Source organism: Meleagris gallopavo, chromosome 1 (assembly GCF_905368555.1).
Source record: "Meleagris gallopavo chromosome 1, MGAL_WU_HG_1.1, whole genome shotgun sequence".
NCBI classification, from domain to species: Eukaryota; Metazoa; Chordata; class Aves; order Galliformes; family Phasianidae; genus Meleagris; species Meleagris gallopavo.
In genome coordinates this window covers 111,153,513-111,180,031 of record NC_139404.1, presented here as the reverse complement: position 1 = coordinate 111,180,031, position 26,519 = coordinate 111,153,513, and the positions used below count along the sequence as shown (strand labels likewise).

Sequence of the window (26,519 nt, the reverse complement as noted above, 5' to 3'; positions counted from 1 at the left end):
TGAGCTCTTGCTAATTTTATTGATAGTCACATAAGATTAGCTTGTGTGCGTGTGACTGTCAGGACTTACGTTGGTTTATTATTATATTAATTCATTTCAACTACTCTGATGTCAATAGCATGACTTAAAATCTTCCTTAGGGACAAAAGTTGGACACAGCTTGCCTGTTATGTAACTATTTCCTGGAAGAAAAAGGAAAAAGTTACACAAAGTTCATTTGATATATTTTTATAATCTTTGAGTGTATAAAATACTGCCTAACAAGCATTTTCTCCCCTTTTCAATTTCAGCCATCAGAAAGCTGCTTAGGAATTGTAGAGATAGAAATAAATCCCGTGCTTCTGGAAATCACTAAGCAAACATATGAGCCCTTTCCTTGTAGGAAGGAATAATTCCTAAGACCAAGGATATGGAGTAAGAAGAGCATTACAGCAGTAGGGGTTAGATTCAAACCCAATGAAATGTTCCATGCATCTGGAACAAGTTGTCCAGAGATGTGCTGGATGCCCTGCCTGATTCCTGGAGACACTCAAGGTCAGGCTGGACGGAGCTCTGAGCACTGATGTAGGTGTCCTTGTTCATTGCAGGGGAGTTGGACCAGATGACCTTTAAGTGTCTCTTCCAACTCAAACATTTCTACGGTTCTGTGGTTCTATGTAAATATATGTATTAAATGGTATTTTCAGATTGTACATCTTTGATTATGTATGAACAAACACACACAGATACATATATGTATGCATAGGTCTCTCAATATCTATATATGTACATATGTATATTTGTCTACATCATAGAATACCCTGAGATGGTGATTGCTCAGTGCTGCCATTTGTCAAGACCTCTCTGCAAGGCCTCTCTACCCTTGAGGAGTCAACAGCTCCTCCAGTTTAGTGCTGTCCTCAAACTTAGCATCTGCTCAAGTCCTGCATCCAGACATCATCTCCAGATGCTTTCCTTTACAGATAAAGCACTTGATCCTCTAGAGAGGGGTGTGGTTTAAAAGGCTTAGAGAGCATCATTTATTTTGTTGGATTGCTTTCTAAACTTCTAAAATATCAAATAAAAGCATAGGAACTGAAGAGAGCTTGCAAATCTCCTGTTTATGCCATTAGCAAAATGTACTTAGTGACTTTTTCTGGTTAGACCTCCAGAGCTACCTCTAGGAGACTGCTGATACTGCAGACCATCACCTCTGTGCACAGCTACTGCCTTACAGAAGCCGTGCTACTAAAATCATGGAGCATTTGCAAGAAATAGTATCTGTCTATCTATATATTTGATCCAAGGGATGGAACAGCTCCTATGTGAGGACAGGCTAAGAGAGCTGGGGCTGTTCAGCCTGGATAATAGGTGGCTCCAAGGAGACCTGAGAGCAGCCTTTCAGTATCTAAGGAGGGCTGTAAGAAAGAAGGGGACAGACTCTTTAGCAGGGTCTGTTGTGATAGGACAAGGGGAAATGGTTTCAAACTAAAAGAGAGGAGATTTATACTGGATATAAGGAAGAGATTTTTTACAATAAAGCGAGGCACTGGCACAGGGTGCCCAGAGAGGTGGTGGATGTTCCATCCCTGGAGACACTTATGTCAGGCTTGGAGAGAACTCTGAGCAACCTGATGTAGCTGTAGGTGTCCCTGTTCATTGCGGGGAATTGGACTAGATGGCCTTTAAAGGTCCCTTTCTGCTCAAATGATTTCTATGATTCTGTGATTTATCTATTTATTTATTTAACGGTTCTGGAAATAAAATTTTTGAGTAATTTTCAGTTGTCATGTCCTTTTAATCATTCATTCATTCCTTTAGTGATGAAATCTCAGACTGAATTTGTATTTCATCTCCCAAAGGGAGTAGAAGCAATGGTTCTACCATCAGTTCAATGGTTTTCTGTAAGAATCAAGCTCTAGATTCTTAGCTGTACAGATACACAAACAAATAATAATAATAAAATACTGTTAATTTCAAGAGATAGCTTCCTTTATGAAGTCTTTTCAGTGCTATCATGCATGAGTTGTTCTATGGCAGCACTGATCCTGCCCTATGGGAATCTTTTTAATATATTAGGAAGATCACATGAGAGATGCAGAACATGAGCTGTATCTTCTTGACAGGCAAATTCATACAGCAGCTTGTTTGGGATGCAAATCATAGTTCAAATTTTATCTCTGGAGTTCACATAAGAGAAAGTTTCATGAATAGACTCGTGAAAAAATGACTCGCAGAAAAATCCCTTACTGAGAGAATCAGTTACTCATAAAATACCATACCTAATGCACGGTACACTTCAACTTAATTATAGATTTTTCTGAATGTGTGCATAAACCATCAAAAAAGATGTCACTTTTTCTTAGCAGTGAACAGTTGCTTGTTAGATTCTGCTTCTCTCCACTATATATTAAAAAAGAGGATAAATGATACATTTAACAACTTTTAATACAGCTGAGCTTCATTTAGAAGTTTCTTAAGCTTTCATACTCTTAGCCAAACCTAACAAACAGTTGCGTGACAGTTTCATAGAATCATTAAGGTTGGAAAAGACTACTAGGATCATCTAGTCCATGGGTGTCCAAAGTTTTGGCTTGCCTGTGCTGCACTGAGTGAAGAGGAATTGTCTCAAGCTGGATAGATATTGGTCACTCCAAAAGTAAATCCTTCTGTTTATTTTCATGGAAAATACAACAGAGTGACCACATCAGCTCTATTTAATAGAGCAGATTCTGTGCTACGAGATACTGTTTCAGCACAGTCACAACCATTAGCTCTACATTTTCACCAGTGATGAAACAAGAGCCTACATGCCTTGCTTATAAAAGTCTGCACCCACTGTTGCTGCTGGCCCTGCTGAAACACTCCACCCACTGCTCCACTTTGCTCACAAACAACCCCAGAATTACAAAAGTTGGAAAAGACATCTAAGATCATCCAGTGCAATCATGCACCTATCACCAATATTTCCCACTAAACCATGTCCCTCAGTACAACCTCTAAATGTTTCTTGGACACCACCAGGGTCGGTGACTCCACCACCTCCCTGGGCAGCCCATTCCAGTGCCTGACCACATCCACTGTTTCATCTCCATCAACACTGATCAAGTGTCAATGAATGTCAGTGGGTGCCATTTTTTCTGCGTGGAAGAATTCAGTGACAGACCTTTGCTTCATACGCACTTCCATGGCAGATACCATTGTGTCAGAGAGTATTGCTGTTACCTGGAAAAAGAGGCCAACCCCCACCTTGCCACAGCCTTCTTTCAGGTGTTGTAGAGAGCAGTAAGGTCTCTCCTGAGCCTCCCTCTCCTCCAGGCGGAACAATCTCAGTTCCCTCAGCTTCTCATAAGACTTGTGCTACAGACCCCTCACAGGGGTTGCCCTTCTCTGGATAAGCTCCAGGGCCTCCATGTCTTTCTTGCAGTGAGCAGTCCAAAACACAGCACTCAAGGTACAGCTTCATAAGAGCAGAGTACAGGGAGACAATCACCTCCATGGTACTGCTCTCTATATAATCTCTGATACAAGCCAGGATGCCATTGGCCTTCTTGGCCACCTGGGCACACTGCTGACTCATGTTCAGTCAAGCAACAAATAATACCCCCAAGTCTGTTCCCTCTACACAGTCTTCCAGCCACTCTGCCCCACGCCTGTAGTACCACCTGTTGTTGTGGCCAAAGTACAGGACCTAGCACTTAGGCTTGTTGAACCTCATCCCATTGGCTTCAGCCCAGTGATCCAGCCTGTCCATATCCCTCTGTAGGGCCTTGCTACCCTCAGGCAGATCAACACTTCCTACCAGCTTGGTGTCATCTGCAAACTTACTGAGGGTGCACTCAATGCCCTCCTGCAGGTCATCATTAAAGGTACTGAATAGGACAAGCCCCAGTACTGACCCTGGGGAGCACTGTTCATGACCAGAGGCCAGCTGGATTTAACCGCATTCACCACCACTCTTTCGGCCTGGCCATCCAGCCAGTTCTTAACCCAGCAATGAGAGTATCTGTCCAAGACCCCAGCTGCCATCTGCTCTGGAAGAATACTGTAGGAAACAGTCAAAGACTTTGCTGAAGCCCAGATGGACTACCATCAACATCAACAGCCTTTTCCTCATCCACCAGGAGGATCACTCAGTCACAAAAGGAGATAAGGATGGTTAGGCAGGACCAGCCTTTTGTGAACCCATGCTGGCTGGGCCTGAGCCCCTGACTGTCCTGCACTTGTCACACAACTACTCAAGAAAATGTACTCAGTGACCCTCCCTGATACTGAGGTCTGGCTGGTAGACCTGCAGTTCCCTGGATCCTCCTGATCCTTCTTAGATGGGTGTTACATGTGTAAGTCTCCAGATATCTAGGACCTCTCTGGTTGACCAGTACTGTGTAGGATATAGGAAGAGTTTTTCAGATCAAACATTTATCTGAACTTACATATTGAAATTTGCACACTGAACATCTATACATACATTTAGAAATACAAGTGAATTCACTTTTAAGTTTGTATAAATGTATATACTATCTCTCTGTGAAACTTATGGAAAAAAAACCAACAAACTACTACCATGTGCAACTGTTAAGGTACCAGAGGACCTTAAAGCAAACAAATAAATAAATAAATATTAGAATCTAGAAGAGATAGAGCTTTCAGAGAATTTTGAATCAGAAAAAATTGATAGAGTGAGTATTTTTAACTGCTTTTTGGAGGCCATCATAAGGAAAACTGCTGGTTTCAGACTGACATGATGCAGCTGTATCTTCGAAGAACACAAACTCCACCTAGTGGTAGTTTTGCTGATGAAGTTTTAGAAAACCTGGAATTCTGAAGCACCATCTGTTATAAGATAAGGCTGTGAAATCAAGGAATAAATATTTAAATTATCTTTGGGAAAGTAACAGACTATATAGAAATACACTACAAGCATTTCTACAACTTCCTCACTATTGTTCAGTCAACAAATGCCTCTTAATAATAATTTTTTTTTTTTTATCATGACTATGATCTTGTTGAAGATTTAAATTAATACACATGTACATGTAATTTATTTGTTTAATCTTTTTTATTATCAAGGAAGAAACTTAAAAAAAAGATATTTGAACAGATTAATCTGCTCCTGCTTTTTCCTAAGCAAACTGAATCATCTGATGCGGACCAGGTAAACGTGAGTCCCTTAAACTAACTTTGGTGTACATCAGTTTAGATTTCATTACATGAACTTCAGTAGCATCAGATGTAACAGTAATTACCACTCTAAAGTAACATTTTCCACTAAAACAGTTCACATTTAAAAGAAGAAATTGTCCTTATGGTAATAATTTTTGGCGATTGAATTTTTTCCCCTAAAAAGTAACTGAAGTTGATTCAAATTTATGAAGATACTGTTTGGTCTGTCTCTCCTTTTCCACTTCTTTAATATTCACAACAGTATCCAAGCAGAACAGATACAAAATGTGCATTCAAGAAAATAAGAAAAATATGTAAATAGAGTGAACATAGGGAAAAGGCTCATGTAAAGTTCACTGCAGAACTTACGAGGAAAATAACAGATCAAAATAAAAGGATCTTAAGTAACTCTGGTAAAGATGACCAAATCATCCAGGTTTTTAGTGTGACACTTTGTGTAGCAGAAAGGACCCCATGAAAGCATCTGGACATCTGACGTACTTACAGGAACGAAGCGTTCAGCTGCATCAACTTTCCAGCTAAATGTAACTCTTGTAACTCCTGACACTTATGATTCTGTTATATACAGTTTAAGCAACTTTGGAACTAGAAAAAAAACAAAACAACTCATTATCCAAAAGCAAACATGGCCAAAGGCAGAATATATTTGTATGCCACTGAAATAGGGGAAAAAAAAAAAAAAAATCCTAGGTATTCTATAATGATCATCTGTCCCTTGCAAAGTATTCTGACTAGCACTCAGTTTAGCATTAATCCTTTATACTTTTTTTCATAGAGTTTGTGCTTATTCACAAAGCTTATGCATATTTGAGTAAGGGGCAAGCAAATACTGGATCAGATTCACCACAGTAAGAGTTATATTTCTTATTTATTTAACAATGTTCAGAAATCTAATTCCTTGTAGAGGGAGTCCTGGCAACAGATTAGTGGGGTTGTGACTTTTCCTTCTTGACCTAATTAAAAGAAACCATCCTGTTCATCCATGTTATACTATGGATGTTTGAAGACTATACAACTGGAATCCAATTAAAATTACAACACAGACACCCACTTCTTATCTTGCCTGACTCTGTGAAAAGAGAGTCCTGTCATCTCATGTTGATTTCAGCAGAAGTGAAGGCATTCAGCAACTCCCAGAGTTGAGTGGTTTCTGTAGTTCCAGGTCTGGCAGGATACTGACCCACACACCTGTGTCACTATTATTGATATAATTTCCAACTACTGTCATGTTGAAAATCAGGCACGTACTAAATCATTTCCTCCACAAGAGCCTCAATGTTAAATACTTCAGGCATTTATTGCTCTTTTTCTAAGTGAAAACAGAAAAAGGCATATGTATTTCTAAGTAATGGAGCACCCTCTTTAAAATGTGAACTTCAATGTTCTTACTCAGTTTGGTAATCTTACATCAAACATTTAGAGTTTTGCAAGAGCATCATAATGCTTAGACCAAAACAGAATAAAGTTATTTAGTAAAAAACATGAAATGCCTGTATCCAACTTCACATAAAAAAATATATTCTGTTTTACAACACTAACAGTTAAGGCCGCAGAACTCCAACAAGATTCTGATAAACATCAACTCCAACTATTAAACTTACCAATAAATACCAAGAAAATGGTCTGCGTGTTTAAAATGACAACAATTAAATGAATAAAATCAAACCGTCAACAACTCCAGTAACTCATAACTGTTTTCAAGTATAAACTGCACTACGTGCTTTCAGACTGTCACATTCTTACATATTGTCACAGTGTTAGAGTAATACACAAGTAGAAGATTTTATCCTTCCATCCTGGTCAGTCACAGTTTCCTTAGAATTCTCCAATGTATGATTCTGATTCTCATCTTTGCTGTCTTCAGCAGCTAAATCTTCCCTTTCTTTTTCTTGTTCGCTCTGGAGTGGCTTTCCAGATATGTCTTCCTTTCTGTTACATACATTCTTCTGGCCTGTCAGTGGTTTTCGTTTAAACAGGGAAAACTGGCGTAACAAAAAACAAACAAAAATCACATAAATAATATGCCCTGAACAGTTAGCTGTGGAATTCAAGGTTCAAAAAACCAAAATAACCACAAACTGAAAGCTCAGGTAGAGCAAAAAAAGGCAAAAGCTCACTTGATCTTGATTTTCAATCAAAATGGGGCCTCATGATCCTTCTTTTTGGGCTTTAAGAATATATACACAGTCTTAAAATCAGAGCATGTTGGAAATAGATACAGGTATAGCTAATCTGCTGTTTTCAGAGGGAAACATGGTGGGAAAATTGTTTAACTAATCTCTCATAAGAATAAACTCTAAGTTGTCAAAAAAACCTGATGTGACAAGCTGACTGTCTGTCTTTTATGGGCAAGCTATACAGAGCCAGGTGATAATGGGCTTTATCTCATTTCTATGGACAGAGGTACTAAGACCTATTTTAATAGAGCATATTTTTTTCTAGTCATGCCAACCCTCACCAATACATACTAGGCTTTTACTGTTCAGAAGTACTCACTGGGCTCATTAAAGCAGTGTAGGAGAATTTGCAGACTAGATTACACACTTGCCTTTAGAAGAAACCAAACTAACCTAACCATCAGTTGCATACACAAAACAATAATTCCTGGTATATAAATACGTAAATAACTGAAACTCATTAAATAGTCTTTTTTAATCAGAGGATTTCTGATATGAGAAGGTCAAGCATTGCATGGTTATTCTTTAAGAGCAAGAGAAATAACTCTGATAAAAATATTTTTAAGACATCAGAAGTATAGAGATATTACTTACTTTCAAGCTAATTATAGGAATACCTTATTTTTACTTACTGCTTTTTTTCATCACAAAGTTTACCACTGTGCGTGTTTTAGAAGACTCTCTATTAAAAGCTCCATCAGAGCACGATGTACAAATAGAATATTTCAAGTCAAGGATATGCACCGTACTTACATTTTTAGTATAACAGGAGTTAGTTACAAAACTGCCTCTCAACTTTTCATAGTTCCACAAAAAACAGTATTTACTGCAGTAACGTAATACCTAAGACAGTTACTCACGTTCTGTGTTTGTCATGAAGAATATACTAGCTTCATAACTTCCATTTACATGCCCTATTAAGAAATGTAACCTATTTTCAGCCTAATATTATTTCTCCCTTATATAAGCTGGTATAAAACCAGAAGACATCACAAATATATAGATGACAAGTAAGAGTACTCAAGATTTATGTGATTATTTTTAACAATCTCGTTACCTTCAGAATATAATTGTAGTGTCGCTTCCCAGGTATAATGAGAGTAGCTATTAAATCCTGTTAAATTACAGATAACATCTATTTTTACCTGTTTACTTAAATCTATTTATTATCTGCCTATAGTGTTATACTCCTGAATCAGATCCAAAGAACCTGTATGGGAACTGTTGAAACAGCCTGAACCACTGATTGATCACCTGAGGCGAGAAATGAGTCAGCCCTAGGAGCACAGGTGAAGGCAATTCACCCATGTGACCAGAAAGGGTGGAACCTGGCTGCACCCCTCCTAGACCCCCCATTTAAGGGCTGACTGCCACCAGGGATGGGTTTCTTTCTGGAGATCCCTTTTTTTTTTTTTTGGAGTTTTCTACCATGAACCTAGGGTATGGGTGAGCATTTCTTCCTTGACTTTTTTTTTTTTTTTTTTCCCTTACTATGATAATCTTTCCAACTATAACACCTGTAACATATCATCCTAACCACGCTACTTTTTCAACTGTACATTAGCTTACAAAGTCATAGTTTTGCCACAGTTGGCCACGTTGCCTATGGAGTTATGTAACTGTTATGGTCATTTCCCATCATTCTGCAATGCAGTTCCTGTGAGGTTGTAGTCACTCACAGCTTTCAATATGAATATCTTCTCCCACTAACTGTACCTATTTGTCATCTTCATTTTGGAGTTAAAGAGCCAGGAAATATGTGGCACATAGAAGGCTATAAGACCCTCTATAACTTTGAAGGCAAGGAGAAGAACTATTAAAAAAACATATCAACCTGCATGTCAGACAGCCTCTATTGGAAAATACTGATATACATGTTTAATATATGTAAGTATAGACAACAGCAGATAGAGCTGTTTTAAACCAGTTTTGGATAACCCCAGAAGAGTAGAGGTCATAATCCAGTAATAAAGAAGGAACTGCTTACACCTTTCCAAGGATCAGAACTCACCAAACGCTTCAGAGGAGGCAGTCTCTAAGCAGAGATGCTTCCCTTGCAGCTGCCAGCCCTTAAATGAGGTTAGAGAGGGGTAAAGCCAGGGTCCACCCCTTCTGGTCACGCTTGCTTCCACCAGTGCTCCCAAGGCTGACTACACCCCTTTAGCATGTGCTCAATCACTGGTTCAGGCTGTGACCTAATGGTTACCATACAATATGCAAGCTTCTAAACTCTCTCATTTTGATCCGTGGACAGTGCATAATAACCAGCTCCTCCACAAAAAGCAACATATTCAGGGATATCACAAAATGAAATCAAATTTTAAACAGAAATAACAGGTTGCTCAGCAGTTTAACTGTTTATTGCAGTTCAGGTAAATTTGGTTGTTTGCTTCAGCTCAGTAACTGCCCAGCGCCTTCCTGGTCACTGCTGAAACGAAAAATCAGACTACATACCTTTTTTCTTCCAACTGTTCCTTCAGCTATTTGGTCCTCAGTATTCTCTGAAGAATCGTTCACGGTGTGATTGTCAGTACTTTCTTTCTCTACGATAACATAAAGCTTTATATTAACTTCCTTCTGATTCTCAGAAATTAAGAGCAGAAAAAAGCATTATTCAAATGATTTCTGAATTGAAAGCCACTAAATGCAAATGTAGATCTTAAGCAATCAGAATCTTCAATTCAACATGATGCCCAGCTTCTCTATACTTCTCTACCTATTAGCCTTGTATTATTCTCCAAATGCTTGATTTTCAGGAAATGAGCGCACATGGCAGTAACATCATGTAAAATGTTTTGACTTGGACATCGTAGTTTCCTCTTGTGGACAGAAGACAATGTCTTGCAAACAGATTTTTAAAATATAATCTAATTTAGAAATGCTGACTTTAAAAGCAAGAGTTATTGTTCAGCATTAATCTTTATTCCATAGAATTTCCTGGTAAAGGGAAAGCTTTCCATCTGAGTCACTGTTTCTGTGTTTAAATTTTCCCATACTCCCTGCGTGAATGATATAAAACAACTTCATATCAAAACTTCCACATCAATAGATGATGGGAAAATGTTTAAGCATCCATTCCACACAAGCTATGGCAATTATAATAATGAAGATAAATGGCACAGCTTCATAATGAAAGCAAGTGGTCTTTTTTATACCATGCTTGTTTTTTTTCTTTTGAAAGAGCAATCATTGATCATTCTAGAATTTCTGAAATAAAGGAAGCATTTTTGACTTGTCTTGCAAATACGGCACTCAACTTCACACTCTCAGATTTTCTAAAGGAGCATGTGTCATCAGTATACTCAAACTATCTTCAAGACTGCAAGCAACATCTAGACTCACATCTTAGCATCTTTGAATAGCACTGAGTAATTATCACATTTCATGGAAAATAGTCTGTTGTGAACATAATGAGGGGACTTTGGCTGACAGGGAAGGAAACAACTGACAAGTTTCTCTGCTGAAGAAACACGGCACCTAAAGAAGTAGCTTGAGAAATAATCCAATTGCTATCACTTTGTCACCTTAAAACTAGAAATGCTCATTTTAAGGAAGATAATCCTGCTAAGAGAAATTCTATTTTTCTGGGCATCCTCCAAAATATAACTGTAAAAAGTGTTTTTTAGTTCCAACACATTAATAATTAGTAATAATTTTTCCCTCTCAAATTTCATTCTCTCAATAACTGCTTTACCAATCACTGATGGTATACTATATTGTTAGTATATTGATAATATAACTATATTGTTCAGTATTTTTATAATAGAGATTGTTTAGAAATCTTTTGAAATGTTTCATTCATTTTAGAATGTATGTAACGGTCCAATTCTCAGGAATTGTATTCTTACCCTGCTGAATGATGGTCTCTTTCTGAGTAGTCTCTTCTGTCTATAGAGACAAAACAATGAAATTTCTACTTTCAAACTTGCTAAAAAATAAATTGTTTAACTATAAACACCTACATATGTATTTTTCCCTCTATCAAAACCACCCACAAAAACAACTTTACTTTTCCAAGCCAACTACACATACATTGAAATTAATGCAAGTTATAGAACACCAAATTGCACCACAGAAAATAACTTAAAAGGAGCAAAAGCTTTTACCTCTACAGTTTCCACTGTGCTATCATCATCTTTCTCTCCCTCAGGTGTTTTACCATGGCATTTCTCTTTGTCATGTTTTTCCTCCATTTCCTCTTTGACTGTTTCTTCTGCTTCTGTTTCTCCATCTTCTCTCTCTTCTTCTTCCTCTTGTTCCTCTTCTTCTTCGACTGCTTCTTCCACATCTTCTTCTACTGCTGCTACTACTTCATCTTCATCATCATCTGTTTCTTCACTTCCAGACAAGTTCTGTTCCTTTGACAAGATGGCCAGAAAGTAATTTTGAAATGCATGCTGCACAGTAATATCATAGTCCTCAACCCAATTCATCATACATTATAATTTTACTAAAATCAAGAAAATTCAAATGAAATTGCTCTGAGGTAGATAAAACAAGTGAAAGGCAGGTGTCCTTATTTGAGGTTTGTTCTTAAATAAGGACTCTCAAAAATCTGACTATGAGTTAGCTCATGTTAACACTACTGAAGTCTTACATTTTGATATACTAAGTTTAAAGGCTTTGTCACTATGTGATCACTGCAGAGTGTTGTCTGCTGGTGTTTGGAACAATGATGAGGAAAATGACAGCAGGTTACTGGAAGGGTGTGAACATTTCTTTTGTTTTTATTTTTCTCTTTTCTGAGTAAATTATGAAGCTAAACATGCACTCAATTCTTCGGTAATATTTCTATGAAGAAAAGAAAACATGTTTCTGTGATGGAAAGCAAAAGCAAATCCCACCTCTCTAGGAGCTGAAAATGGTTGTTTATTCCACTTTACAAGCACGCATAATTATCTCTAGCTCTGCTGATACAAGGGATACTGGTCCAGCAATCAATGAGAAAAATACTGATGTTACATAGAGCATAGGCACTGTGGTAAGCAGAACCATGTGGACATGTTCTGTGCACTTAAATGAAAAAGCAGAGCATAATCATCCACAGCATCCATTTTAGCATAGAGTACTTCAGAAACCGAACACAAGATCCTACGATAGCTTTACAGAATATAAAAGAGTAATGTATAACTCCTATGTTTCCAAAAATCACTGCTCTTTTACAGATGCAGAATGGTTGAACTTCATTGAATGACTCCACAGGTACACAGCAGGTTTGGATCCCGTCATGAAAACACTTCCTATAAGCCTAAAAACAAAGCTATCTAAATCTAGGAGTCTACATAGGAGATACACATAAGCTGTCAATGTAATCAGCAGATTGATAAGCACCACTCAGTTACCATATGAGTTTAAGACATCCTTACATGGGATTTACGGAGACCAGTATCATTCTAAACTCCAATTCACATCCATATAGGATATCCTGTAGTACCTGATGTGGCACTAATTGTGTTTGTGTAACTGAGTAAATGCTCCTAGACAAAGCAACCAGTGGAGCTAAAAAAAAAAAGGTGCTGCCTACTGTTGTTAAATTGAATAATTTTCCTGACTGACCAGATTTCCACTGACTAAACTTGCAGCTTGGCAGAGGTGTCTCTGGATAACACCTTATCTGTTCAACTTCTAAAGTAAGCCTTTTTGAATGACAACTCTGATAGCACACTTTATTACTGTCACATTCACATGCCCACTTACAGGCATGTTTTGGAAAGTTTTTACCAATGGTAGTGAAGAACAGATGAGAATGCCATACTACAGATATTCTTTTTACTTTAAAAGATGAATCATCAGTTTATTAAAAGTCATCTCTGAATAATGTGGTGCTACTAATTAAAGCAGGTGTTTAACAGTATAAGCTCTGCATAACTATCCATCATCATGTGCTGGAGGTAAATTTCTTATTCCACTTTATATTCCCTACTCATAGAAAGATAATACTGTAAGAACAACTTCAATAGTTTTACCTCTGAAGTTGATACACAGAAAAGCTGATTTGGCCAATGACACATACAGCAAGTCAACAGTAGCAAAGAACATAAAAGAAAAGACTTGAAATGGTTTTCATTTAAGCCTGAGATTCCAGTTTCTTCAAGGTCAGTAAGGAAACAACCTTTCATGTACCACTTCTCACCTGCTGTCATGAAAAACAATCTCAGTGAAGCATGAAGACGTTTCATGGTAGACCTTGCTCAAATGACTGCAGGGAACCAGGTTTCTCTAGATGGACTTAACTGTTTCATTATCAATCGATCCTACATGACTTATGGGAACTCTGGCAGCCTGGCTGTCCATAATTTGCATTTCAGAAGGGAAAGCTTATGGATTCTCTCCAAGCCTCTCTCCAAGAAGTCAAAATATTTTTTGTTTGCCACCACCAATTTATGTTGCTAGGGAAGAAAACAGCAAAACCACTGACAATTTATGTCTTCTCAGATCTTCTAAAATCTTGTGAAAACTCAATGGCAAAGAGAAATCTGTAATTTCTATGTGTACCACTTTGAAACAGAGTTCTGGGAAGTTCAAGTTTATAGAAAATATATTTGTTTCTGTTTGCCCTGGAAATTGTTAATAATCTATAGAGATTATTAAAGACAGCTGAAAATAAGATAGTCACATGCTTCTTCCTTGGCTACCTTCTCCCAAGTAGCCACAAATTTGCAATTGCTTAGCAGAGCTTTTAATCACATGAAGAACAGATTCCTCCCATTACCAAACCAGCCTGTTACCTTTAGATACCCAAAATCTCTCCTACATGCATGTGACTGCTTACATGCCTATACAATAGCTGAACTGAATACACACTTAGTAGAAGTTTCACTATGAAGTAGAAGACATGTAGTTGATTAGTGTCATCTCTACTGAGGTTGACCTATGGGCCACAGCACATAATGCTGTCAGATGGGAGTGAACAATGCTTCCTCTGTAGAATACTGGTAAAAACAACCACAAAATACATCTCTACAAATCATACTTTTTTTTTTTTGGTAGAGGATTGAAAATGAATCATAACTTCCAAAAATCCTCATTTTAATCTCCAAAATACTAGCACAAGTCACAAGCACAATGCCTGAATTGTCTATGAAGGAAAAATATACTGCTATCATTTTATTAATACAGCATTTAAAGTAACAACATTAACCATTAATTTACATACAGATGAGAGAAGACAATAAAATTAGCTCTATTTATCACTTGTGGGTTAGAAATACATGAACTGGTAGACATACAACATTTTGTTGATACTGTTCTTTTAATGACGTCAAGTGACTGGAAATACTGCCTTACAAAAGTCTTAGTAAGGCTAAAATACATATCTTGTAGTTGCTTGAAGGTTACAATGAAAGCTTAACATCATTTCATCAGGAATTTGAACTGGATTTCCATTTTATAGCTATTAATCTAGAGAAGTTATTAGTTCAGTTAATCTAACCCTCAGACAAATGTCTTCCACTTTAACAATTACTAATGAAAAAGCTGAACAGTTTGATAACTGACAAAATTTAAATATACAAGTACTCAGATGTACTCAAAAGTATTCAAATGAGGCATTTAAAAGCTTATTCTTTCACTTACAAGCAGTGAGACAGTCAACAAACTTTGAAGTTTATTTTAGATATCCAACTTAATCTATTCACTACAAAAATAATTTAAATGGATTTACCTAAAGGATACTCCTTCCATCAAGTCAGAATTTTTATTATTTGTTTCCCAAGACTAGTCAGCATCTGAAATAGCTCAGATAGCTTTCATACACAAAACTGTATCTTCTTCCAAAGGTCTGCTTTATTTGGAAAGTAAATAATATAAATGTCCAAGGTGAAAAGGAAAAAAAAAAACAACCCTGACAGACATAGAATGATTTCTTAAGCTGTTTGTGAAGAATCGCAAAACAAATAGGAAACTATTTATATCAAATATAAACTCTTAAAAGCCATTATACAAAAATACCCTTTAATCTTTAATCACTTAGAAAAGGCATACCAAAATAAATCCTGGACACTTAAGCAAAACAGAGGAACTATAATGAATAGTTTCAAATCAAAATATATTGTAATGATTTTAAAAACTTGTGTGTTTGGAAGGTAATGTGCTACATAAAAAAATGTATTCTTAATGCTAAAAGACTTAAGAGGAAAACTAACTTGGGAATACTGGCCCACATGTGGATGCAGTTTCTGCATATTCCAAATTCTCACAGAAAAAGGTTCTAGCACCTGGAGTTGGTCATACACCTCCCACTTACTTGCAAGTGAATTTGGACAGTCACTGGTTTCTGCTTTTATTGTGTCACACAGCTTAGAGTACTTCATACCTCTCCAAAATATTGTCCTTTTTGTTGGAATTCTGCCTTAATAACGCTGATTATTATTCAGCACTTTTGTAAAAATATGGGCAAAGACAAATTTTTATCAATAATACTACTGCATACAGAAAGGTTTTATAAGTTTCTATTCTCCATACATTATTGAAGAGGATGCCCCATGAGTCACTATTAAAGTTTCCACTCTCCGCAAGACTGAGTCTCTCCAGGGAGATCCACCATTTCAAAATACTCTGATATAAAACCAATTTCTGAACAAGCATCATCAGTCTTTAAGCCCATTCTCATCTTGCAGCTTTTCCTGTATGGGTTTTTAAGGCACACCCAACTCTGTAACAAAAGTCCCACTGATTTTCAAGTGCACATCATGTCATACTGTTTTTTTTGAAAGCTACTGGAAGGCCTGCTCTAAAACAGAGCTTAACTTCTTTCTGTACACTTCATACTGGACACATTCAAGTTTGCCTTTTTTTTCCCCTGAGAAATGACAATGAAGCGTCCAATAAAACAGATTAAACTTTGCAGCATTACTGCTCTTGTGTTTCTAATTATAAGAGACATTTTGTGACTTGGCTAGACACTGGATAAAATGAAAGTATTTTAGGCTCTCTTTTAAGAAATCCAGTTTCTCCTAGGGTGGCTTACAGTCCCAAATTTGTATTAGATTGAAGACTCTTGCTGAGTTTCCAGTTGAACAGCACATCATCAGTATAAAGGAAGTAGGAAATATTGCTCTTCAGCACTACTGTGATCTAGGTATAGGAGCAGATAAAAGCTTTGTTTAATATAAAACTCTAATTGCTGCTAACTTTGTTTAGCCCTTTCTCACACTCTCAATATGCAACCACAAATACTTTACATTTCACACAAACCACAAATGCAATTCTGTGTGAAAGGAGGGGTTACTTTACAAGTTATAAAGCTCTGAACTCAGAACATTAAACTCAGGACACTCCTCAGACTGCCCCACAACTGACCCACCATCCAGAGACAGAAAAAGCACAGTCCATGTCTGATGTTTCAATGTTGAGACACTTACGAAAGGCAGAATAACAAAGTCTACGTGACAACTCAGGACCATGATAATAAACTATTTTCATAACTTATAACTATGAGTTTTTGAGATAATTATGTTAACATTTATCCCTCCTATCAGGAGGTTGCCAAGGAAAGAGGCAATAGAAATAGCCATAAATCCTTAAAAAATACTGTCATTAAGTGTACTTGCATTGTTTTTTTTTTGTTGGTTTATTTTTGCAATAGAAAAAGCAGTGCAATTTTTTTAAGTCAAAGATATCAAAATGTTTTCACTATGCAAAAGCAAACCTCTCTGCATTAAAACATGTAGAAGTGTTATTAAAATACTGTAAATCAACGAGTGCCTTCAGATCAAAAACACATTCAGAAATTAACAGATGACAGAAGTACAGGCCTGCCATTTGTGCAAGCATAACACTGATTCAGAAATGATTGAGAATTTGCCCTCATATGTCAGCTACCATAAAGCGCATTGCAGTCTACAGATCTGACAACATTCTTTTGTCTGAAGATTCTATTATTTTTGAACTTGATTTGGCTTCCCATAACACTCATTTGAAAATTAAAGACACACACAAAAGGTCATCTGAGTTCATAGTCAGACTGTTAAACAAAATGCTTTGCCTTTAATCTTCTCCTTTTCTTCTTTTTTTTTTTCTTATTACTAGAAAGGGTATCTTAACCATGCTTTTGTCAAATGGCTAGATTTGCACACACTGCAAATTGAATTTGCTACTCTGAGAAGATCAATGGCATAGCCTTTTATGGAGAAAGTAGGCTAAAAGTTATCCTAGCTTGATGTTCTTCTGGGTAATAAAGACAGTAGCTGATGGGTTATAGAGAGGGGTTCACACAGAAACGTGCAGATGCTTATTAACGTTTTATGAATGTCAGTACTGTTGTTACCGGCTGTATTACTGCTATTGATCTTTAATCTTTAATGTGGAATTCATTGATTGCTGGTTAACAGTTATTAGTAAGTCAGTAAACCACTTTGATTCTGACTTGATTTAAATCACAGAGTTAAAGAGCTTTTCTCTGTGGCAACCAAGAGGGAATAAATCATGAACAGACAATAAACACTCTTTTTCTTCTTTAATAAAGAGAATACAGAGACAAAAAAAATGAAAGTATCAAGACAGATTTAAGACAAAAAGAGGAGTTACTTCTTCACACAATATTTAATGTAATCTAAGAATTGTTTTCTAAAACCTGCATTGGACAGGAAGTGCTTCAAAAACTAAGTCAAAGAAATTATGGGCAAAAAATGCTATTAAATACAACACATACATATTCTGAAATACAGGCTATTGAAGACTGAGGGATTAGAATTACAGAATCCTTAGAGCTGGAAGGAACCTTTAAAGGTCATCTAGTCCAACTCTCCTGCAATGAACAGGAACATGAACGGCTACATCAGGTTGCCCAGGGCCTGATCCAGCCTCGTCTTGAAAGTCTCTAGGGACAGAGCATCCACCACATCTCTAGACAACCTTTTCCAGTACTTCACCATGCTCACTGTACAGGTCTTTTTTCCTTATATCCAACCTTTATCTACTTACTCTCTTTAAGCTTGAAGCTATTTCTCCTTGTTCTATCATCACAAATCCTGCTAAAGAATCTGTCCCCTTCTTTCCTGTAGCTCCCCTTTAGATACTTGAAAGACCAGCATCAGGTGACCTTCGGACCCTTCTCTTCCACAGGCTGAACAGCCCCAGCTCTTTCAGTCTGTCCTTGTAGGACAGCTGTTCCATCCCTTGGATTATTTTTGTGGCCCTCCTCTGGACATACTCCAACAGTCTCTGTACTGTACTCTCTGTACTGAGGACTCCACTTTATTGTCCACTGATGCAGTGAAACCATAAAAGGTTACTAGGTTGATCAAGCAGGATTTGCCCTTGGTGAAGCCATGCTGGTTCTCCTATAAGATCTCCCTGTATTCCATTTGCTTTAACATAGCCTCCAGGAGGATCTACTCCATCCTGGTACAGAGGGGAGACTGACAGGTTGATAGTTCCCAGGGTTATCCATTTTACCCTTCTTAAAAATGGCTGTGATTTTGCCTTTTTTCCAGTCACCATCAGCCTTTGTCTGATTGCCATGATTTTCAAATATCATTGAGAGTGGCTTGGTGACTACATCAGCCTCAGGAGTCTGGAATGCATCTCATTGGGACCCATAGACTTGTGGATGTTCAGGTTCCTCAGGTGGTCATGAACCTGATCTTCAGTTGCAATGGGAGAAACATTGCTTCCCCAGTCTCCTCCAACTAAACCAAACATTTGAGGGATGTGTGACAAGCAGTTATCAGAGAAGACCTAGGCAAAGAAATTGTTAAGTACCTCAGCCTTCTCCTTGTCTGCCTTTATACCAGCCTGCCTGTGTCACTCACTAGGGGGAATACACCCTCCTAGACTTTCCCTTTCTGATTGAGGTACCTGTAGAAGCCTTTCTTGTTCTTCTTGGTACCCCTTGCCAAGCTTAGCTCAAGCTGGGCCTTGGCTTTCCTGACTCATCCCTACACAGCCTAGCAGCTTCCTTATAGTCTTCTCATAATACCCATTCCTGTTTCCACTGCATTTTCTTCTTGCTCTTCAGTTTGACCAGCAGGTCTAAGTTCAGCCATGCCAGTCTCTTGCCTTCCTATCCTGACTGTCTGGGGATGGAGGAGCTCTTGCACACTGAGGAAAACTCCCTAAAAGATATCTGTCAGCTCTGCTCTGCACCCGTACCCATGAGGACAGTTTCCCAGGGTGTTTTGTTGACTAACTCCCTGAAGAGCTGGAATTTAGCTTTCCTAAAATTTAGTGTCCTAACTTTACCCTTTGCCTGTCATAAATCCCTCCAGAGTATGACTTCAACCATAGCATGGTCACTCCAACCCAGGCAGCCTCCAATCCTGATGTCACCAATCAGTTCATTTGCACTGATGAGCAACAAGTCCCGTATTGCAACCCCTGGTGAGGCCTTCTATTACTTGACTCAAGAATTTATCCTCAGCCATTCCAGGATCCTCTTGGATTGCTTACAGCTTGCAATGCTATTTTTCCAGCAGCTGTCTGGGTGACTGAAGTCCCCCAGCAGGATGAGTGCTTGCAATCGCAGTGCCTCCTGTAGCTGGAGGTAGAAGGCCTCTACTTGATCAGGTAGCCTGTAACAGACAGCGATCACAAGGCTCCCTTTGCTGCCTCAGTCTCTGTTACCCACACTTTTTGAACTTGTTCAAGACTATTCTTAGGAACAGCTCTTCACATTCTATTCCTTTTTTGATGTAGATAGCAACACCCCCTCCCCTCCTTTCTTGTCTGTCCCTTCTGAACAGTTTGCAGTCATCTATAGCCACACTTTCATTATGGGAATCATCCCACCAGGTTTCGGTGTCAGCAACTATTTCATGATTTTCTAGTAGCACAGTAGCTTCCAGCTCCTTCTGTTTGTTTCCCAAGCTGTGTGCACTGGTGTAGAGGCACTCCAGCAGGGTAGCTGGTCTTGTCACCTCTTTAAAGGATAACTCCTTAATTCATCTTAAGTATTTTCCTTGATTTTCCCCATAGCCTTCTCCTATTGCTCCAGCAGTCACTGCCTCATCATCACAAGATTTTGTATGTGCTGCAGTGTTGCCAGCACTTCTCAAGGCAGCAGGTCCTTCAAGGCCCCTGATAGCACCCTGTCCTTCTAATCTAGTTATGTTATCCCACATCTTACCAAGGGAAGGCTCGCTATACCTTCCGTAACCCTTTAGACCTACTTTAAAGCCCTCTCAACGGGCTTCCCCAAGGACCCTTCTCCCTCTTTGAGGAAGGAGAAGTATCACACAGAGAAGGAATATCGGTGCTAGACAAACCTTTGGTCTGGGTAGTAATGTCTGTTGTTTTCTCTAGTTCTGGATTTTTTTTTCTCTACTAAAAACTAGTTTGAGAGTGCTTCTGCCATGTTACTTAAGCTTACTTACTGCACATAAATCTTTTTCTATCCCATAATAAAAACCAAGGACATACTGAATTTCCATAAAACCACAGCTACCAAGCTTTATAAATCAGTATGAGTCAAACTAAACAAAATTCCACTCTAGTTAATGCTGATGAAGTTCCAAATTCCCCCAAAGCCCAGAAACATTGGCATAGTGAACAATTTATGTAACAGTTCTGTGGAAAACCCTTAGAAGAACTGCAGAAATGCTCTGGTTTTCCCTTACCACAGGAATGATGCACAAAGCAATATAAAATCAATTTTAATGTCAATGAATTTTTTCCAGACAGAATAAAGAAGAGATGTCCACACTTGGCTTCTTTAAGACTCTTGGGAAACCTTGGGAAGCCTTATACTATCAGCGTTTGCTAAGCAAGAAACAACAAATGGTCCCTATTTGCCTAAAAATTTAGATTAAAAGCTACACCCAAACAATAATGAACAATTTATTCCTGTGTGGATCTGAAATCAAAGTGCCCACACTTTTTTTTTCTCTCTCTCTCTCTCTTTCTCTCTCTCTCTTGGAAATATTATTCATAACAACAGAATATTCTTACACAGCTTTCTTCCAAGACTGACTTTCAGAATCAGAAGTAGATTATATTCCAAGAAACACAATTTTAGACCTACAAAAATACTTTCCACTATTGCTCCAAGTTTAGTCACAGTAACATCCTAATCTTCCTAAGAAAGGTAAAATAACACAGTTTAACTCTACTTAGTTTTAGAAGTAAACGATTTCACAGTACTTCAGTGAAAAAGCAGTACGTCTATAGAAGAATTAAGGACTCCATTGTAAGAGTGAGCTGTCTTCTTGGGGAGTGCACTTAACTGTTACAATATTCCCCTCTATCATAATATCATTATACTTACCTTTTTTTCCAAGACTTATTCATCCATACCCACGTTAAGACAATGTATTCCAGAAAGTTATAAAGGTTGAAATTAATTTCACAGGGACAAAATAAAGTCACTGGACTAACTATTTTTATTTTAGTTATTACATACAGCATGCAACTGAAATTGATCTTACCTTCAAACATAGTATATGGAAAGGGTGATTCAGATAGGAAGGATTGAAATGAACTAGAATGCACTAGCAAAGCATTAATCTACCAATGCCTTCTTAGAAAATAAATTCTGGAGACATTGTGCCAAAGACAGTTTAATGTTAATATCTTACAACATAAAAAATGTTTCATAATCTCAACATAAGTATTGATTCTGTTTTTTAATTTTTATTGAGTGGCATTTACTCATTTTGTTTTCCTTCTTCAGTATCCATTTTAAATAACGTTTAAATAACAATTCTTCCAATGAATTCCAGTGAATACTGAGAGATGTTTACAAAATTTCCTCAGACAAACCATTAGCATAGTACTTAACTAATAATGCTGAATGACAAGAGTTCATATCCCTTCTTTTGCTGGTTCAGATTCTAATAACAATAATGCAGCACCAAAAATATCTTTCAAGATTTGTTTGTGTATAAGTATTAGCATCCTTTCTCTTTTTAAAAAATAATTTAGACTTCCGTGCCACTTTTGCTACTATTCCATTTACTTCCCTGGTTTGTTACAGCACCTTCTTTCAGAAAGGAAGGGAAAACACAAACCTCCTCAAATGAGGAGAAGCTTAAGCTCTGATCCTGGAAACACATACGTAATTCACTCTGCAACAAAATATAATCCCCTCCTTGAGAACCTTAGAATTAGGTGACAATATATTTTAGTCTTTTGTAGGCAGCTATTGAGTCTTTTCTGTATTGCACAGTATACACAAGTAAATCATGTTTTACAGGTGTATATTTTCAAATTTCTTAATTATGTCAAATCATAAAAAGTAGCAAATGAAAATTATCACTAAAGAGAATGTATTCTCATTATAATGCAATCTAGACAAAATTCTGAGGTTTATGTTCAGCTTTTATGCACATAATTGTGTGCTGACACCAAAATACAAAGTGAACCTTTAAGGCCTTTGGAAAAGCCCAAGCCATCTTTTGCCCAGGCTCACATTTCCATTTTCCTCTCATCTACTGACCCATCTATACTTGGCAACTTGTGCTCTAACTTACGCTGAGTATTTGAACAAACATTCTGCCTATATAAGAACAGAAGAAATGTAGGGGGAATGAAAATGGAGTGACATCAAAATTTTAAATTATGTATCCTTAATGATTTACTGACATTCTTTTCAAATCAGGCACATTAACAAGTAAGCTGCTACTAAAATTCATGTATTACCTCAGGAAATCTGATTCAGATGCAAAGATTACACTGTTACAATGTATAATTCATGTTATCAGCATGAAGTTATAATTGCAGGCAAACACATCCTGCCTCCTTAGTAGTTCTTTTAAATCTGTGTCAAATATGATAAAGATGATTATTTAAATGATTTTATCAACAAAGTATATGATTTATCTCATAAAAGCTTCTCAAATCCATGCATCTTCTTTTCCAATAAATAGGCACTTAAAATATATGTATAACAAATTTTTGGATACTTTTAAAAATCAATTTGCTGTAGTTTCAGATTTTCCTGAGTAGACTCAAGATGAATCTCCACTAGTCTATACTATTTCAGTGTTAAATAATGAGGCAGCACATTATTCCAAAATTGTTCTGAATTATGCAAACCATTTGCCACGCGCTGCTTTGACTTCATTTTTTGTTTGGAGCTGTTTGGAACAGCAGAACTTTCTGTCCTCCCTGGTTTCCTGGTTATGCTTTTCTTTTGTTGAAGCTTATTATTAACAATTTTTCTTTCATCTTTTCTTTTTTCTTCTTCTTCCTCTCCTTCTTCTCCCTCTCCATCCTCCTCTTCTTCCTCCTGACCCTCATCCTCATCCTCTTCATCTCCTCCTTCTTCCACTTCCTCTACTTCTTCCTCCTCTTCCCGTCCTTCTTCCTCTTCTTCCTGTTCTCTTTTTTCTTCTTCTCCCTCTTCCTTTTCCTCTTCTTGCTCTTCCTCTCCTTCTTCCTCCTGAGCTCCCTCTCCCTTTTCTTCCTCAGCTCCCTCTCCCTCTTCCTTTTCTTGCTCTTCTTCTCCTTCTTCCTCCTCAGCTCCCTCTCCCTCTTCTTCCTCAGCTCCCTCTCCCTCTTCCTCCTCAATTTCCTCTTCCTCTTCTTCTATTCCTTCTTCATTCTCTTCTTCTAATTCTACTTCCTCTTCTTCCACTCCTTTTCCCTCATCTTCTTCCATCTCTTCTCCCTCTTCTTCTTCATCATCTTCTTCCTCTTCTTCATTTCCTCCCTCCCCCTCTTCCTTGTTTTCATCTTCTTCTCCCTCCTCCCCTTCAGTTTCTATCTCTGCTCCTTCCTCTGCCTCCTCTTCTTCTTCTCTTTGCTCTTCTAGTTCATCCTCCCCCCCTTCTCCTTCCTCTTCTACTCCATTCTCCTTCATCTCCTTAGCCCTCTTATTTCCATCTTCCTCCTCCCATTCTTCTTTGGATCTCTCTTCTTCTTCCCTCCCTGACAAGGCTTCTTCTAACTCCTCTTCACCATCTCCTTCAGTCTCCCTTTCTTCTTCTTCACTTTCCTTTCCATCTTCTCCTTCCTGTTCTGCCTCAACCCCTTTTTGTTCCTCCTCCTCTACATTTTCGCCTCCTTCCTCACTCTCATCTCTTCCTTCACTTTTATCCTGTTCCTCCTCTTCCTTTTCAATTTGTTTCTCTTTTACATGCTCCTCCTCTTCTTCAATATCCTCTTTTTCTCCCTCACTCTGTATTTCTGCTTCCTCTATCAATCTGCCTTCTTCATCTTCTTGAGCTGTGACATGTTTTTCATAACTCACTTCAACCTCTTCTGCATCCCCATTTTCACTGTCTCTTTCAATTGGTGATTCATCTCGTTCATTTTCTTCATTATCTTTTCCCTCTTCATCTTCATCACTTTCTGCTGAAATGACTTTGTCTGCATCTTTTTCAATCTCAGCCTCTTCATCTTCCTCCCCTAATTCAACTTCACTGTCAACTGTTTCATTCAGTTGACAGCCATTTTCTTTTTCACTTTCGTCTTCTTCACTGTCTTCGCTCTCCTGCTCTTCATTAGATTCCTCATCATTTTTTGTTTCTAACTGTCTGTCTTCATAAAATTTAGCTTCAGAGTATGTCTCTTCCTCATTCAGGCTTTTTATATCAATGGCTTCTACATACTCTTTTTCATTGTTTGTAGCTTGCATCCCTTCAATCTCACTGCCTTCTTTTTGTAATTCCAGATCTTTTACATTTTCTGTTTTTATTGATTTCTGGATCTCTCCATACTCATAGCAGTACCCTTCATTTTCCCCACTTTTAAGAACATATTTTGCAAGATCACTACTATTTTCTTCACTTGAAGACGATGATGTAGTTACAGCTATTTGTTTAAATAATGGGTCCTTTTTTTTAAACTCCCCCTGCTTTTCAATACTTTGTTTCCCTCTTTCACATGTATTAGATTTTTCAACAGCATTCTTTATTTTGTTTCCACTTTCTACTGCTTCTTGACTTCCTTGCTTTTTAACAAGATTGCATTCTTCTACAATTAATGAACCACTATGGGGCTGATTATTGGCTGCAGATGGAAGTACATCAATTTTAAGGGATTGCTTAGACCTAACAACTTTTAACTTTTTATCTGAATCCTTTGTTTTTTCATTGGGAAAACCACAGGTTATTCCCTCTCTGATAATTTCAGGATTTTCTGAATATTCTTTTTCCCTTTTACCTAATTTGCATTTGTCCCTACTAACGTGTTGAACACCACTTTTTGAAGTACTAACACTTTCTGTATGCTGAGATTTACTTTTCCTTGTATTTGTTTTGGCCGTGGACTTCCTGACAAAGGCATTACTGTTTTCTAAATCTGCATTTTGTTCTGGTAACTCTGAAAGTGAAGACTGCTTTTGTAAGGAACCAGAATCTAATTCTGATCCTTTCTGCATGAAATCAAAATCAACAGTTTTCAGCCCACCTTTTCCATCTCTTTTCAGTTTCAGATTTTTATTGTTCTTCTATTCCACATGAGAAGCAGAAATTAAAAAGAAAGAAGGAAAGCATTAAGAACAAGTGACAGCAAAAGAAAATACTACACAAACAACTGAACAAGAAAAGAAACAGTTTATGTGATGTAACTAAAAGATAGCATAAAAGGTGGAGTATTATAAATGAAATGGATTTAGAAGTACACATTAGAAGAATGCAACATGCTTTTGATGGCAAATCTACTGCTCTTTTTTCACTATGCAAGCATCCAAAGTGAATGTAAGAACTCTGTAGCCATGATCATAACTAGAGTACATGCAATGTGTGAAGAAGGAAGTGTGAACAGAGGAAAAAACTAAAGTTCTATTACACTGTCCTCTACTTGGGAAATCTGATTTCACTGTTATGCTTTTTCTAAAAATTTTGAGAATCTGTTGACTTTCTGCTTTAAAACTTGTATTTACTTAGAAAATTCTTCAAAATGTTTGTTTTTTAATATAGAATGAAATGGTAATGAAATATACCAAAATGCTGGAAGATCGGTATCATTTTAAAAGTGAAACAGGATAGTAATTCAAAAATATTCCAATTTTATAACTAAGACCAGTATTATTGCTCCTTTAAATATACTCTGGTGATTTTCTGTAAATAAAAACTTTACTTATACTTTGTCCCAAACATCAATTAAAATATTTTGCTATGAACAAAGCTACAAGCATATAAGTTACTACCAGAAATTATAAAATCAATGACAAGATTATGATAGTTTCCTTAGACTGGCAGAGTATTATACTCTGTCATCTCAGACAATGCTGGCACTGCAAGTTGTATGTGTCTGCACAAATCCACTCCCACTTCAGTTAGCCCCTTAGAATTTTAC

At 37.4% G+C, this 26,519-nt stretch overlaps 1 protein-coding gene across 1 annotated transcript in view; it reads right to left on the bottom strand.

Moving 5' to 3' along the window:
• Positions 1-11,704: 11,704 nt before the first annotated feature.
• The window catches only part of RPGR (retinitis pigmentosa GTPase regulator), a 53,823-nt gene continuing 39,008 nt past the window's right edge, over positions 11,705-26,519 (bottom strand). The window contains exon 14 of the mRNA XM_031556735.2: positions 11,705-25,668. Coding sequence (XP_031412595.2) covers positions 23,251-25,668 — 2,418 coding nt within the window. The 3' untranslated portion in view covers positions 11,705-23,250. The remainder of the gene's footprint in view (positions 25,669-26,519) is intronic.